The sequence below is a fragment of the Mus pahari genome, chromosome 3, assembly GCF_900095145.1.
Source record: "Mus pahari chromosome 3, PAHARI_EIJ_v1.1, whole genome shotgun sequence".
Lineage (NCBI taxonomy): Eukaryota > Metazoa > Chordata > Mammalia > Rodentia > Muridae > Mus > Mus pahari.
This window is the reverse complement of record NC_034592.1, coordinates 2,152,564-2,170,038: the sequence shown is the minus strand read 5'-3', so window position 1 is coordinate 2,170,038 and position 17,475 is coordinate 2,152,564. Positions and strand designations below refer to the sequence as shown.

General features: G+C 37.9%; 1 protein-coding gene across 1 annotated transcript in view; it reads right to left on the bottom strand.

Annotated features, from left to right (window-relative positions):
* Positions 1 to 2,537: 2,537 nt before the first annotated feature.
* The window catches only part of Mrc1 (mannose receptor C-type 1), a 90,853-nt gene continuing 75,915 nt past the window's right edge, over positions 2,538 to 17,475 (bottom strand). Inside the window, exons 24-30 of the mRNA XM_021192603.2 lie at positions 15,062 to 15,294; positions 12,465 to 12,630; positions 8,711 to 8,860; positions 6,746 to 6,859; positions 6,067 to 6,231; positions 4,697 to 4,738; positions 2,538 to 3,546 (exon numbers count right to left, since the gene is read on the bottom strand). Of these exons, the coding sequence (XP_021048262.1) occupies positions 3,293 to 3,546; positions 4,697 to 4,738; positions 6,067 to 6,231; positions 6,746 to 6,859; positions 8,711 to 8,860; positions 12,465 to 12,630; positions 15,062 to 15,294 (1,124 nt within the window). The 3' untranslated portion in view covers positions 2,538 to 3,292. The remainder of the gene's footprint in view (positions 3,547 to 4,696; positions 4,739 to 6,066; positions 6,232 to 6,745; positions 6,860 to 8,710; positions 8,861 to 12,464; positions 12,631 to 15,061; positions 15,295 to 17,475) is intronic.

Here is a 17,475-nt window from a genome sequence, read left to right as displayed (position 1 = left end):
CAGCAGTATACAAACTGGGATGTCATGCCTGATAATTTCTCACGATCTCTTCATAGTTTTCACTTTCACATCTATTTCTGTGTTTCTTTAAGAGACTGCCTCTTGAAATATAATATTAAAACTTGGGTAAGCCTCCCAAAGGTACCAGATCCCCTTGTTCTCCTCCACAGATACCCGTATTATGACTTACCAACGTGTCCACCACATTGTCATAAAGTGATGGTGGTGGGTCTGTGGCTCCTCTTCCTGAATACAGACACTTTTCACATATTTGTGACTCTACACAGGACATGCCATCTGTCTCATGACAGAATGAAGTGACCCAGACTCAGTCGAGATCACCTTTGCTTTTAGAATTCAATTGCACACTATTCATGTGGTTTGCTTGTGTGTTTATTCGACTTAAACTTTCTGGAGAAAAGAGTGCTTAAGAATCATCTGGCTACTGAACAGCATTGAAAACCAGAAGCTAGCATAAGTCCAGTGAGGCGATCAGGAGCTTTGAAATGGCTAATCTCAAGGGAGAAAGTTCCAGTTAAGAATATGTACGCACACCAAATCCATTATAACAGCCTAAGACATAAGTGAGCGAGTAAGACGATCCACACAGGGCCTGGTCTTTTCTGTGCAATGTTCCCTCTCAAACACACCTCTGATAAACTGGTGCAGTTGCAGATCTGGACCTGCAAATGCAAGACTCCTCTATTTGGCTGTATATTCAAGGGAGGGTGTGGGGGTGTGAAATACAGTACTCAGCAGCTCTATCCATCACAGGTTGTCCCTTGAAATGATAGGATTTATGGGACTGGGGTAAATGCTGTTTGTAGCACAGAGTATTTTCTATGGGAATATAACCAAAATTACAATGAAATGACTAATATAAGAAGGTGTAAACTCTACTTGTGTGCTCCCCTGTTCCATTCTTTCCTGTATGTCAAGGAGGGTGGGTAGAACAAGGATGCACATATACACAAAGAGAAATGAATATAACTCAGATAATTTCCAAACCACTGCCTTGCCACTGGCCATCCTTTCTGTTAGAACATACTCAAACTGAACAGGATTCATTTTTACCAAGAAAATGAAAAGCATTTGCTTTTTATTATCTGATGTGCAGAAAGGAGTTGTTTGGTACCCAAAGCATCTCCCACAATCCCCCACAACTCAATTCCTGTTTCCTTACCCCCGTCACATGCGCAAGCTGTGATACTGGCAACTCCATCACACCACTCATTATTCAATAACTCACTTCCTATCCTTTTGTTATATTATGGGCTTTCCTGAAAACATAATTACTCTGTCTGTCCTCAAATAAAAACCCACAAATCCATATGCACACAAAACCACAAATCTCTAGCTGGACATAGTGGTACAGAACTACACTTCCAGAACTGGAGAAGCTGAAGCTAGAGGACTCCAGCATGCCTGAGTCCATCCTAGGTTAAAGAGTGAGTTTGAAGCCATCCTAGACTACATAGCTCTACCTCAAAGACTCTACCTCAAAAAGTCACAGGAAGTAAGGGATGGAGGGAGGGAGGGAAGGAGGGAGGGAGGGAGGGAGGGAGGGAGGGAGGGAGGGAGGGAGGGAGGGAGGGAGGGAGGAAGAATACATTTTACATCATCTCTGCCTCATGGAAAGAAGGAAGGAAGGAAGAATACATTTTACATCATCTCTGCCTCATGGAAAGAAGGAAGGAAGGAAGAATACATTTTACATCATCTCTGCCTCATGAGAAACCTTTGTGCATGAGTAATCCACTAGGCAGGAGAAAGGATAGGCTAGTTATGATAGCACACTCCTGTAATCACAGCATCCAAGAAGCAATGGAACAAGAACCAAAAATCTGAGGCCAGGTCAGAAAGATGCCTCAGAAGGGAAAGGCACTTGTCACCAAGACTGACAGCCCGAGTTCGATCCCTGGAACCCACATGGTGGAAGGAGAAAACCATCTCCCACAAGTTGTCCTCTGACCTTCATATTCATGCCTATGTAATGTGGGTGAATGGACACTGTGGATGTATGTACACATGTGCATGTGTGCACAAAGAGAGGAAAAGAAAGGGGGGAAATATATGTATATCCCTGTGTGGATGTCAAAATAAGCCTTTAAATTTTAAAAAAAAAAAAAAAACAATTTGAAGACACCCCAGGCTCATAGTTAAACTCTAAAACAAAGAAGCAAAGAAACAAGAAGTGCTGGAGGGATAACACTGTGGGAAATTTGAAACCTACAAGATATTTCACAATTTACACAAAATGTTATCTAAGGCACGTTTATAAATAATAAGATATTACTAAAGGGGAAGGTGGTTATTTGTGTTTCTCATTTCCAATAGTGATGGCACGGATTGTTGGATATTAAAAGATTATGTAGCTTTTATAAAAAAATAAAAGATCATCTTCCACAGATTAAATCATCCAGAGATTAAACTGAGTTGGCATTCATCTACAAGTCATTCATCTATTTTAATAGTTAAATGTAATGCAGATAAACCTTATGTTCAAGCAAATTTATACTTAACAAGATCACAGAAAATTAAAATAGATGTCATCTCTAATTTTTATTTCACATTAATTCATCACATTAATTAGATAATAAATAGCATTATTTATTATCTAAGTATACCCAGTTATGCAAATTTACAGGGTTTTCTCTTCACATAGTCACCTTCCTAATATACATACAACAGAACACAGAACACATTTGCAATATTCAGCCTGTGAAACCTTGCCTGGGACAAACAAGATTCTCAGTAGCTTTATTATTCTACACGTGGATAAATACAGTTCTCAATAATGGACATGAATCAGGACTGCTGAGAAAGACCTGAATACATTCTTATTCCATCTGGGGCTATGTGCACTTGTCTATTTTCACATGGTCTTTTAAATGTTGAATTACAATTTGGTGCATAACCTATCTCTGGGAGGTCCTGGAAATACCCTGAGTGGCCTACGTGGTTATTTCTAGAACTCTTGAAATCTGCAGAGTTGACATGAGACCTACCACCAGTGTAGCAGTGTTAAGGCTGTAGTGCTGTGTATTCACCAAAGGTATCTTCAAAAGTGGTAATCAACAATCAACATTATTATCCCTCTCTTGTTTTTGTTTCTCTAATCTTGCCAGGATAGTAAATGAGCAATTATTGTTCCATTAGGTGAAGAAAAAAAGACAGACCAATGCAACCAAGTGCTAATTTTTTAAAAAGAAACAATCATATTGAATTAAGAAATTGAAAACTTTAGTTAAGACTTCTTGAACTTCAAATATGAGACAGTCAGATTAGGATGCTAAATGAGCGCATGCTCATTCTGTTCGATGTTGCCCATGAGATCTTTCGTGTCACTTGTTCCTGGACTCGGGTTACTGTTGAAGTAGAGAGTGTTTTCAAAGGTGGCCTCTTGAGGTATGTGCAACACACGCCTTTTCTTATAAAAGAAATAGGCTGCAACACCAGCACCTACAACAATCAGGAGGACCACAATGACCACGCCTGCTGCCTTAGAAGAGCCCTTGGGCTGAGGATCCATCTTCCTTTGGTCAGCTACAAACAAATGAAACCATTAGCAAACAAGTGGAACCTGGAAGGGGCAGGGGTAGGGGACAGATGCTTCAGAAAGCAGCACAGCTGACCTTGCTGGGAAGCAGGGACAGTCTTTAAAATAGTATTTGTCACAAGATGTGAAGGCAGGAGTCAATGTGACATAAAGGACACTTTAACTCGTTCAGATGAGTTTTTGGTTAGCAGATTATTTACCTCTTTATGTAACACTGAGGTGGTACATCAGTTGGAATTCACACTTAGCTCTTGTATCAAAATAATTAAATGGCTGGAGGGAAATCTCAGTGGTTAGGAGCACCTACTGCTCTTCCAGAAAACCAGAGGTTTAACCCTAGCATCTACCTCCAGCCACTCACAACTCTGTAACTCTAGCTCCAGAGGATCTAATGGTTTCTATGGTTCCTTCAGGCACCAACATATATGTGGCAGCCTGTCACACACACACAGACACAGACACACACACACACACACACAAAGAGAGAGACACACACACACAAAGACAGGCCCACACAAACATATTACAAAAAAATAAATCTTTTAAAAATAAAATAATAATGTAAGACTGCTTACAAACATACTTCTGGGAGATAAATAAAGTGGTGGTGATGGTGGTGGTTGGTGTAGCAATTACAAATAAAATTTAAAACTAGGGGAAATTTATAATGGAAATCTGAACTTCTGAAAAAAATTAATAAATAAATATCATTCGTGAGATCAATAGGGTGTTTATAAGTAAGCCATTGATCTCACTTTGAGTTCCTATAGCATTACCAAAATAGGTAAACTAAGATTAGTTACCTAATGCACATTGTCCATAAAGATGGAAACAAACTTAAAAAAAAAGAAAAGGTAAAGAAAAAGAGAGACCTAGAAAGACGTCGAAGGAAATGTCTTTCATAGGATCTCATGAGGCAACTTTTTGTAATTAAGCAACATCTTCAAGAACTTTTTTAAATAAAAATACAAATTCGTTGTTCTTAAACATCATGAAAGGTGGATTGTGGCCTAATGATAAAGGTTAGTGTGAGCCATTCCACCAAAAGTGAAGGAAGAGAAGAAGGGATGGCATGGCTTTTAAAACAAGCAGAATCATAGGACTAATGGGTACCCTGAGGTTTCATGATGATCTTACCTTTGGTTGTAATGGATGAGTGTGTCGTTACAGGATCAATAACTGTTTGAAAGATAGAAAATAAATGTTATAAAAATCCATAATAACAAAATGTAAATAAATTGTATTCAGGCCAGAGATTCATGACATCTTTCATTGTTAACTGTGATGTGATCTGATTGGATGTAATCTGATGGGTTCTCATGTGATCTGATGCAATGTGATATGATTTGATGTCATGTCATGGGATGATGTGAATGCACAGATGGTGTGATTGATATCTATGAATATATAGGCCTAGGCATATAAATAGAAAAAAAAATTATCTGAACCTTCGGCTATTTACTACCTATATACATACGTACTTATCTACCTGTCCATCCATCCATTTTTTTCTATGCCTTTCTATGCGACTGCAGCATCCTATGATGATAAGTTTGAATATGCTAGAAGATTTGAAAATATGAGCCTTCAAGTTTTATGTAAACATTAATACATCTAAACACCTACGAAATTCACATGTAGCTAAGGTAATCTAAACTAGGGGTTTTGAAATTGGCACACCAAGGTCTAAATTGTTACAACATATTTGACTGAAAAGTAAAGTAAGACACCAGCATTGGTCCAAAGACTGTAACCACAGCCCTATTCCAAAGGGTGTAGAATCTTAAAGTAGAGTTATAAACTAAAAATCTACACAGTTTCAAAACAATAAGACCTACTGAGGAAACAGAACTACATTCACTGCTTGCTTGCTTGCTGGCTGGCTGGCTGGCTGGCTGCCTGCCTGCCTGCTTGCTGCTTGCTTGCTTGCTTGCTTGCGTGATTACAGTCATAGGAATCAAAGTCAGGGTCCTATCCATGCCAAGCAAGGGCTGTCACTGAACTACCCCAGGCCTCCTCATTTATTTATTTCAGGTTTCAATTAATAATTTTTTATTATTAATGCCAGTCGGGTAGAATGGCATAAAATATCACTCAAGTAGAGTTTGTGGCACACAGAGGTTTACCAGTTGTTTTTCTTTCCATGCTCTACCACTCAATCTCAGATGGAGACTGGGTTAGTTTTATGACTTAATTCTCTGGTTTCTTATGATGTGGACTAGTGACTGCTCTTCCCTTTCCCCTAGTGCAGTAGCACTGTGGAGATAAGCTGTCCAGACTGCTTGCAACTTAGCAGAACATTAAAATGTACCAATAAACCAAGTTTTGGCTGAGCCACCACCTTACACTCAAAGCTACAGGTGGAGATTGAGCCTCATGGCAGGACCAATCGTGGGGAAAGGTCAGCAAAGAGGATGCAACCACCCTAGTTCTTTGTCAGCATGTTACAGTCAGAGAGAGATGGTAGCCTGGGGACATATAACCATAGTACAAAATGTTTAACTTACTTTTTGGCATTTTACAAATAAATCCTTTGTATGAAGAACAGTGGATATTATTCCAAAAGCCGGAAGATGAAGCTAGAACTACACAATCATTCCGTTCACCAGAGGGATCGCCTGTTTTCCAGTTGACAAAGGAGACAGGATTGTCGTTCAACCAAAGCCACTTCCCTGGTCATCAAATAAAACCAGCGAAAGCACGAGTTAAAAATAATCTTTTTTATATTCCCCTCCTTAACATGAAATGCTTAAGCCTATTATTATTATTATTTTATGCTAGAACCAATGGTTTCTACAACTTCTATCAGGCAATACACTAATAGGAAATTGTTGCAGAGAAGAAAAACAAGAATATATTTGTTAGATTGCTTTAGTTGAAAATTTATTTCTACTTACGGGAAAATTTTAAATTCATATTTCTCTAGCATTTTTATTATAGCAGGAAGAAAAAGAAACTGTTCTCTGAATATTTTTTAAATAAAAGCTACAGGAGAGCTTTTTAATTGACAACATTCAGGGCTGGACAATATATGGGTCATTTAAACTTTTGGTTATTGCAAATAAAGTATGATTTTAACTTTTCAAACTCAGCACAGATTAACAATTATTTAATGCAAAGCTTGCTGGAACCAAAACATTGTTTTATATACAACATTTTTAAATAATGGTTTTTTGCAAGAATTACCTTCAACATTTCGAAACATGCCTATCCAAAAATTGGTTTTACTTTTAAGAGGTTCAACACGGTATGACAGAAAACTGGATTCAGCAGCAGTCTCGATGGAAACCAGGGAGGCACCTGCAAAGTATAAGATAATAATAATCAGAGTGGCTAAGAACGCTCCTGAGAGCAGTCCTGATATCAAGAACAATAAATGGTAACCTGAGCTCTATTCAAGGCTCAGTACATTGTACGAGTGTTAGCCCAGGGCCATGCATGGAATTATTCAAAGACTGAAGAGAGAACTGAACACCTGTCAGACAAGGTACCACAGACAACTCTCTATCAATCACCAGTGTTCACTTTTATAGTAAAATTCTACAGCTAAGTAGTAACTGATACATTTTAAACAGTCATAACAGTTTGCCTTGGACCTTATATGCATTCTTTTACTAAATCTTTCTAGGTCCATAAAATAAATAATTTTGTTAACCCATTTTACAGATAAGAACAATAAAACACACACATAAGTAATTCATTGCCTGGGGTCCCAGCATTAACTGAGCACAGAATCCAGTATGACCCAGGCATTAACCATGTGGGTATCCATCCTATAATTATAATATTATAATATATTATATAACAGTAATATAATATTACTGTTCTGAGTTATCCCCTCAGTAACTGTTAATTGCATGCTTAATTAATCCATCATTGACTATACTTCACAGCTATGAGGCATTTGAAAATACTTCTGACATATTTTGGTCAATGATAATTACTCCTTTTATCTGCTAGATAATACAACACCTAAAACTGAAAATAAAGTTTGTGCATAGTCATTGTAAAATTAAAAATCAAAACACTTAAGCAACACGTAAGATCGTTTTCTAATTTTAAAAAGTCAAAGACATATTGCAAATCCTCTGCAAAACAATGAGAATACTTTCTTAGCCATGGGCTTGCAAAGATTCAAGGAAGACAGGAAGGAGAGAGAGAGAGAGAGAGAGAGAGAGAGAGAGAGAGAGAGAGAGAGAGAGAGAATATGATCATGGTAATATGCCTACTGCCTTTCTCTAGCCCTGAGTACCCTTGAAAGCCAAAATCCCAAAAATCACAATGAAAACCAGCAATCCAGTAGCCACAGGGGGTGTCAGAATAAATTTGGAGCTCTTTTCAAATTATAAAGTTCATTGTAATCCTCATGGCAACTACTAACAAATAACTAAACAGGAAATAAAGGTTCCTTAGCTTAAAGTGGGGATCGGACTCAATAAGCTTATTGTGTAATTCAGAAATCATAAGTTGAATGAACCTTTGTAAGTTGGAAGTTCTTTTTAACTTGGACATAGTGTTGTGTGCTTGCTATTCCAGCGCTTGGGAGGCAAAGGCAGGTAGATCACGAGTTCAAAGTTATCCTTGACTACATATATGTGAGCACTGTCTCAAAACAACAACATCAAGGCTATCTTTGCCACTTTTGAGATTGAGTTTGATATTGTTTTTCCTTACAAATAAAATAGACAGGCATAAAAACACTTCTATTAATAATAAAGAAGTCAGTTCCTAATCAGTTATAAAATCCAAATTTATTAGCAACAAAGAAATATAATGCTTTGAGTAACTTAGGATCAGAACCCCAAGAATTTAGAATATTTGAATCGAAATTTATATTTTAATAAGAGGGCTTTTAAACCTAAATTCTTCAAACTTTTGAGGTTACAAATTATAAATTACATTTGTGGGAAATGATGTTGACCATTCTGTTAATAAAAAATTATTTTAAAAAATAACACATGTGGTTGGGGATGTAGCTCACTGGCAGAGCTATAGAGTACTTACCTAGGGGTGCGCTATATTTTATCCTCAGGAACAGAAAATAACAGAAAGCCACTTAGATCCCTTACATTTTAATTTATAGTATTTTTAATATCTTTTATCAAAAAATAGATTATTATGGGATTTTCTTTCAGGAAATGTGACACTCACCCATTCGAAGGCATTCCAGAGAAGCCTGACCCCAACTTCTTGTATAAGAAGATTCAAAATAGTAGCAATGACCATAGAAAGGAATCCACGCAGTCTGTTCTGACTCTGGACACTTGCCAGGCAGTTGTGGAGGTTCAGTAGCAGGGATTTCTATAAGTAAACATGTATTTAAAGCATAATCAAAATAAATCATAAATAAAAGCTGGGGTTGCTGCAATATGTGGGATCTTACTTTTATAGCTAAGGAAAATTATATCCTCTACCATTACATATAATTTACTGATTTTTGTTATTTAGGGCCATCATTTTTCTTGGGTTTTCATTTATTTTACTGTTTCAAATATATTTAGAAAACAGTGGTCATGTGTTGTGGATGGCCCTGATGTTGTTGTATTTTGATGTTAATTCCACTTTCCCAGGAGAGGTTGTCTGGAATGAGGAATGAGTCACTCATACCCAGGTGACTCCTTGTGAACCATCCCCTAATGAATAAAGGAATCAATCACCGGGCAAGTAGGCAGGAAGTAGACAACTTCCAGGTTGGACAGAGGAAGAAAGGAAGCAGGAGAGAGTTAGAGCTCTTTGGACGGGAATATCATATCAGAAGGACAAGCTGTATCTGCTAGTGTCTCCCAGTTTCAATGGCAGATCTGCCAGGGTTCGCCACCAGAGGATTTAGATTTTATATGGTTTATAAGGTTAGGGTTCGAGTTACCATTGTTTCAGAGGAGGAGGAGGAGGAGAAAAAGGAAATAGCTAGAATTGATTGTATAGCCATAATCTCATTTAGTAGAAATCTTTATAATTGTTCCTAAGTTGAAGTCATTATATCTTGTTTGGTAGGAAATTTATTTTTATACAAAATCAAGGTTTTCATTAGTATAAATTTCTTTTTTTGATACAAAATTTTGTAAGTACAAGGTTTGGACCCAGTCCTTCTATAAATGCCATTATAAACTGATCTGAGATGTTTAAGTCTGTGAATTAAGGGCCAAATAGCAAATTATGGCTATGAGTTTATAGTTAGGGTGTTTTCAGATATTTTACTAAGAAATAGCTGAGGGTAATTAGCGGTCAACAGTCCAGATTACTTTATATAGATAGTTGGTTTTCAAAAGTGTCAGAAATCCACAGATGTGACATTTAATGTTATTTATACACTTGTTGAGACAAATCTGTTCCTAACAGGTTCCCATTTGTAGATTCAAAGAAGCAGCTGAGCATCTCTGCCTCCAGGTGAGGTTGTGCATTGTGGCTAGGGGGCCACTAGGCAGAAATTGCCACTCTCTCCTGAAGACCTGTCCTGTCCTTGAAAGGGCACAATTTACAGGTTAGTTCTGCCAAGACAGAATAAGCTCGTCCTAATGATTCCTGTGTTTCAAAGGTCTGTCAGATGATCCTGGGCCAGAAGGCTGAAGACTCATGCTCCAATGTCTTGACTTACTGGGGCTGTATGGGTAGGCAGCTGTCTCTACAACTTGTCTTAGCTCTGGAAGCTCTGTTAGGCTTCCTATGTCTTTAGATAGTGTTGGTCATTCTCAGATTTTTGATGGGGTTGAAAGACTACTTATAGTCTCATATCCAACCCAGACTATTTAACATTGAGAAAAGAGATTTGAGAGGATGGTTTACAGATGGCATACAATCTGAAGCCAGGACATAAGTTAGTTGTGGAATTATAAGTTTTTTTAAGTTAGGATACATGACAGTATCCTATTTTATTAACAAAAACAATGGACTGAGTGTTAGGTCTATCTTATACTTTATAAATTACAAAATGGTAATAGTTGTGTTCAATTTATATTTGAGAGAAAAGTTTTGTTTTTTATTAGAACTGAAAGGGGAAGTGTTATTGATGGCCCTGATGATGCCTGTATTTTGATGTTAATTCTGCTTTCTCAGGAGGGGCTATTTGGACCAAGGAATGAATCACATACTCAGGTGACTTCTTGTGAAACTTTCCCTGAATGAATAAAGGGACCAATCACTGGGTGAATAAGCAGGACTTCCTTATGGAGGAAGAGAGGAAGCAGAGAGAGTTAGGGCTTTTTGAATGGACATAGTGAGAGGGCAAGATGTAGCTACTACTGTCTCCCAGAATCCACTAGGATTTGCCACCAGAGGACTTAGATTTCATATGGCTTACGTGATTAAGATTCTAGTTGTTGCACCTAGAGACTGAGTTACCATTGTTTCTGCACTAAGTTTGTGTGGTGTTTTCCTATGTTTGACTATGTTCAAGAGAGAAAGATATGGTGGTAAAGTGTCGATTTGCCAGACGTGCACCACAAAGGCCGTGGGGGTATTGAAGCATGGGGCTGCTGTGGCAATGACCCACCAGTGGGAACTTGGAGATTTTGGAGCTCCGAGTCAGAGAGTCTCCATGAGATAAGAATTAGCTGGTGAGACTACAGGGGCTGGGTGTAGCATGGGAAGTTGCCATTCTTTGTAATGTTTCCCACAACAGCCATGAATCTTACTCCTCATAATTTACAATGAATGATGTTTAGATTTCTGCAATGCTGTTTGAGATTAAAGTTGGGAGTGGCGGCATATGCCTATAAACCCAGCACTCTGGAGATTGAGGTGGGTGAAGCTGTGGTCCAGCTTGGTCTACATAGCAAGACCCAGTCTCAAAAAAACAAACAAACAAATAAAAATGGTACAAGTTTAAAAAATTATGTCAAAATAATTAATAAAGTGGATTTCCTTGCCAAGCCACTTCTTTTCTGAGATTCTAAGTCCTGTAATGCCCTCTCTGCTAAGGACATCTGTGACAAACTGCCCTTGCTTGAATCTAGGACTGTGTCCATAGCTTTGCGGATTGTATTCAATCTGTATGTATCCTGGAGTAACTCTGTTGAAGCAGATGTGCTGTTGACACCAAAGGGAAGGCCACCTTCTTCGAGAATCTGTCACTGTAGATTTAGAGGACAATTTTTTTTCTTTTAAATAATAAAAAGTTTTATTACCAGAGGAAATCAAAGAGATTTTCATAAAGTTACGGCAGTTTGGGGAGAGACGAGGATAGAAGATCTAAAATGGCCTCAATCGAATGTCTTTTGCCAAAATTGTCCAAAAAGCAAGAGGCATGGGATGTTTGCCAGACATCAGAGGACAGTATTATTATCATCATCATCATTATTATTATTATTATTATTATTATTATTATTATTATTATTTTCTTTATTTACATTTCAAATGCTATCCCGAAAGTTCCCTATACCCCCCCGCCCCTGCTCCCCTACCCACCCACTCCCACTACTTGGCCCAGGTCTTCCCTTGTGCTGGGTCCTATAAAATTTGCAAGACCAAGGGGCCTCTCTTCCCAGTGATGGCGATTAGGCCATCTTCTGCTACATATGCAGCTAGAGACACAAGCTCAGGTACTAATGCACATGCCAGCAAGATTCTGCTGAAGGGACCCTGATATAGCGGCCTCTTGTGAGGCTATGACAGTACCTGGCAAACACCGAAGTGGATGCTCACAGCCAGAGGACAATTTCAATAGCAAGCATTCAGAAATCTATCACGAGCAAATAAATCCTAGAAATGATGAGATTTCTATCTCCATCATTTCGACCTGTACATGTTGGTTGATAGCCAGGTCCATATTTTGTTAGGTTGAGCAGACATTCTATTTTTTCTCAGATACTCGGGATACACTACTGCTTAATAAAGTCAGCAATGATAGGAAACAGTTTACTTCAGGCAACTTTGAGATTCCCCAACCTCTTTTTGTATATCCAATTACCATCTGATTTTTTGCAGAGAAAATAAAAACTTTCGTTGCAGTATGATGTTCTCCAGTAGCCATCAACATCCATGTAAACACATGCTGACTTAAGCTTGGGCTCGTCAGCACCCCAGTTAGTGTACCGCACCCTCCATCTATCCGTCCAAGTATATTCATTATTGGTCTGCACGAATAAAAACAAGCATAACACGTCAGTCTTCCTTCTCACAGAAAGCATGAAGGAAACAAGCAAGAAGTAAGTATAGTACTTAAGGCTGTAATTGAACACAGAACCTGGAATATTGAAATATTTTAATAAATTATAAGTTATTGCTACCAACTCAAATTCAGTAAAATCACTCTTTCTTAAAAGTTTTTATTTCATGACCATCTTTAGGTCTACAACCTGGAAAGTATTTTCTTTCTTTTTTTTAGAGAAGAAAGGGGAAAGAAAGTTTTGAGAAATGAGTGAGTGTGTGTGTGTGTGTGTGTGTGTGTAAGAGAGAGAGGGAGAGAGAGGGGGGAAGAAGGAGAGAGAAGGGGAAAGAGGAGAGAGAGAGGAGAGAGGGAGGGAGGATGAGAGAGAGGGAAAGAAATAGAAAGAGAATGAGAACAGAACATTAGGTGAGTACAGAGATGAAGATGATCCCTTGGAAGGGGTTGAGGGAGTGGGAGAACATGAGCAAAATTATATGTATGAATACAAATTTGAGGAAAGGAGTCACAACTGATGGTTTATAAAAGACAATTAGTACAAAAAGAAGACAGTGACTAAGGCTTATGTGTCTTACTCCATAAAGCTGCCTTTGCTTTCATGCTCTCATGGCCAAAGAGAAGTTGAATCCTCACAACAATAAAATATTTATCTTACTGAAATTAAAGTAACATCCATATCATGGAACTCTGAAAGAAAGCCTCATTTGTTCTCATGACCTTGTTCTGCTGCTAAGGCACCAATGGCAAGTGATAGTTGAGACCATTTCTCCTTGTAGATTCTAGAGGAGCTGGGGATCTTGACATGACATCAGTGGCCTTTCAACTATGTGGATTGTGCTATTTTTTAAAAGCTGGTTGTTTTACTACACTTGCACATTTGACATATTTTCTTATTAAATTTAGACAAACAAATGTATGATCTCATCCAAGCTAATTAGCAATATAAAAATACCACTTATCAATAACAGTACATGATCTAAAAGTGGTTTTATAAGTAATGCCTAAGTAGTGTTATGAAACATTAGCCAAGGAGAAATGATTTTTAAAGGCTGAAACACTTTCCTTATCTTAATTCCATAATTTAATTTACCAAGACAATCACTAAAGACCCATAAGAAAACATTAAAAGCACTTTTTATCTCAAGGTGGAATTGTGCACCCTTCTCTCATTTACTCAAATAATTCTCGCGTATCATTGACTCTAGAGGTGTCATGAAAATGGCATTACTATTCTAATCATAAATATCAGCATTGAGGGAAAGTATTTAATCTTTCAAAATATATTTGATGGCCAGTTTGAAACATATTTATGAGAAGAATTGAATGATTTATCAGATCATTAATTATCCTAAAAATAGTCAACAGAAATGTGAAAATCTCTTATCTAAGCACAATCACCGAAGTACATTGGGCTAATTGTTTTAAATATTCTTCACCCTATTGAGGAAGTACCGAGTGTATGATTAGATTGTTTATCTCTGCATCGCAACATAAAGCTTGGCAAAACCTGACCTCAGCTCACTATCCAATTTTACACCTTTCTTTCCTTCTCATCCTCTCTGGTACCCTCCCTCAGCTCTTACCACCCTGAGCAATGTCTTAAAATGCTGAGTATCTTTTGGGATAGCATTTGAAATGTAAATAAAGAAAATATCTAATAAAAAAAAAACTGGAAAAAAAATGCTGAGTATCTTGGGATAATGGCAGAGCTCTGTAGTAGAGTCCTTGCTTAGCATATGTGAGGTCCAGATTTAACCCAAGAATGAAAAAGACAATGGTTCAATTTCTCTAACAAACCCTCTCGAGCCACTCTCCTGCCCCAGGACCTCTGCAACACTGGTTGCTGGTTTGCTAGCTATTGGGTGGGTGGAGAAATGATGGGTGGCATATGTCACAGGAGACTCTACCTTATTGCCTCTCTTAGTTTGGAGTTTCATCCCTCACTTTGTCCCTGTCCCCACCCTTCTCTCTCTGCTTTGGAATAAAAGGTTGTGACTTCAGTGAAACACTTGTCATATAGATAAACACTCTATAAGTCTGGAACTCATAAAAATTCTAAACTGTTTTGCAACAAAGCATGAAGAATCCTATCCCCTGTTCCCTATGCTCCTGACCTACTTTCTCTTCTCATACTGCAGCTGTGTAACTATGACACTAGAGAAGAATAAACAAGTGCACAGAGCTGTTTAGATATATAATATAGTTTTGTATAACTATTCAAAGCCAATTATTGTAAATATCACAGAGTTCTCAGTTTGGTTTCTGACACATTATCACTAGGTCACTAGACTATTGACAGCAGAGCCTCATGTAAGTGTTCATCTGAAGAAGCAGAAAAAGAAACACATTGGACTATAATTTACCAATCATGTTGACCTGTGAATATTCTAACATCTTACCAAGTTGCTGTTCAGGGCAATCCATATGGGTACATTAAATGGGTGCATTTTCATCCATGCAAATGCATTGCTGTAAGGGTCAAGAATGCTAGCAAGCAGGGAAGTACGATCCTTGCAATATTTCTCTGCTTCATGCCATGGTAGCTTCAATTTCATAAGGGAATAGCTGCTTTTTCCATATGTAACAAAGCCATCTTTTGGAGTTGTGGTTGGAGAAACAGGCACGGAAGGGTCTAGAATAGGGAGATTATTTTCATTAGCATTATCAATGAGCCAATAATTGAGTACGTTCAGTATCAAACTCCCCTGCTCATCCATTATAGATGTAAACACAAAATCATAAGTCCAAACTGGCAGGCCTTAAAAATATTTTCACCATGTATTTTACAACATAAAACTAATATCTCTCTGTGTGTGTACACATCAGTGTACATTGATGTGTACTTAGGAGCACATGTGTGGGGGTGGACATGTGTATGCATGTGTATGTAGAACCAGGGGTCAACCTTTACTTTCTTTCCCTAGAAGCCAACATCATAACTTTGAGAAGGTCCCTCTCATTGAGCTGGAATTACTCAAAGATCCACCTGTCTCTTCTTTCCCACTGCTAGGATTAAAAGTGTGTGCCACCTTACTTGTCTTTTTATGTTGGTTCTAGGGGTAGAACTCCTTATGTTTGCAAAGTAAGCATTTGACTGACTGAATTATCTCTCTAGCCTACAAAGCTTCATTTTTAATCAGCATGTCTGATTAAACAATTTTCAAACTGTATGAAATATATATATATATATATAATTATGCATGTATATGCAAACATAGTTGTGTTAACATATTACATATATATGTACACTATATATGTATATGTACACATTTATATTTATGTTTATATTTAATACATACATACATACATACATACATACATACATACATAAATTCATACAGGTGTAGAGGGAAAGTGCAGCAGTTCAGAACACTTGTCATTCCTGAAGCAGATCTGAGTTCAATTCCCAGCAACAATATGATGTCTCACAACCATCCACAACATCAATTCAAGGCCATCTGATACCTTCTTTTGACTTCCATGGGAATCAGGCATGTACATGGTACACAGCCATATAAAGCAAATCATCCATTTACATAAAATCAAATTAAAACTGTTTAAATATGTTTATATACAACACACACACACACACACACACACACACACATTTCTAAGTAGAAAACAAGACTCTTGCAAATCTTCTATGATCTAGCTAGTGCCTCCATAAAGGAAAGGCCACAGTTTAATGCCACAAATTAAATAATATCTGTCTTCCTGCCATCATTAATATTTGCTTTTTTTCTCTTGGTCAAATGTCATAATCAAGAGCATCTTCTGGGGCTAGAGAGATGGCTCAGTGGTTAAGGGTACATGTTGCTCTTGCAGAGTCCCAGTGTTTGGTTCCCAGCACTGATGTAGCTGCTCACAACCATCTATAACTCAAGTCCCAGGGTATCTGATGCCTTTTGATCTTCTCAGGTGCTGCATACATGTGGTTCACAGACAGGACTGCAAGCAACACTCACATAAAATAAAAACATATATTTTCTAAAAGAAACCCTCCAGACCCTCTGTGATTTCACCTTTATATCTATCCAACTCTACTTGTAGTACCCTTGTAGAAACTACTGGAGTCTTATCCAAATTAATTCTGAGACTTGGAGCTTCTTAACGACAGGTCTTTTCTCCTTTCTTAAGGGGGTACAGCAACAGACAGGTAGATCAATGGAGCAGAATTGAAGACCCAGAAATGAACCCATACACCTATGGTCACTTGATCGTTGACAAAGAAGCTAAAACCATCCAGTGGAAAGAAGACAGCATCTTCAACAAATGGTGCTGGATCAATGGGCAGTAAGCATGGAGAAGAATGTGAATTGATCAATTCTTATCTCCTTGTACTAAGGTCAAGCCTAAGTGGATCAAGGAACTCCACATAAAACCAGAAACACTGAAACTTATAGAGGAGAAAGTGGGGGAAGATATGCCTCGAAGTGTGCCTCAAAGATATGGGCACAGAGGAAAAATTCCTGAATAGAACTGTAAAGGCTCGCGCTGTAAGACCGAGAATTGACAAATGGAACCTCATAAAATTGCAAAGCTTCTGTAAGGCAAAAGACACTGTCAATAAGACAAAAAGTCAACCTACAGATTGGGAAGGGATCTTTACCAATCCTAAATCAGATAGGGGACTAATATCCATTATATATAAAGAACTCAAAAAGATGGACTCCAGAAAACCNAATAACCCCATTAAAAATGGGGCACAGAACTAAAAAAAGAATTCTCAACTGAGGAATATCGAATGGCTGAGAAACACTTCAAAAAATGTTCAACATCCTTAGTCATCAGGGAAATGCAAATCAAAACAACC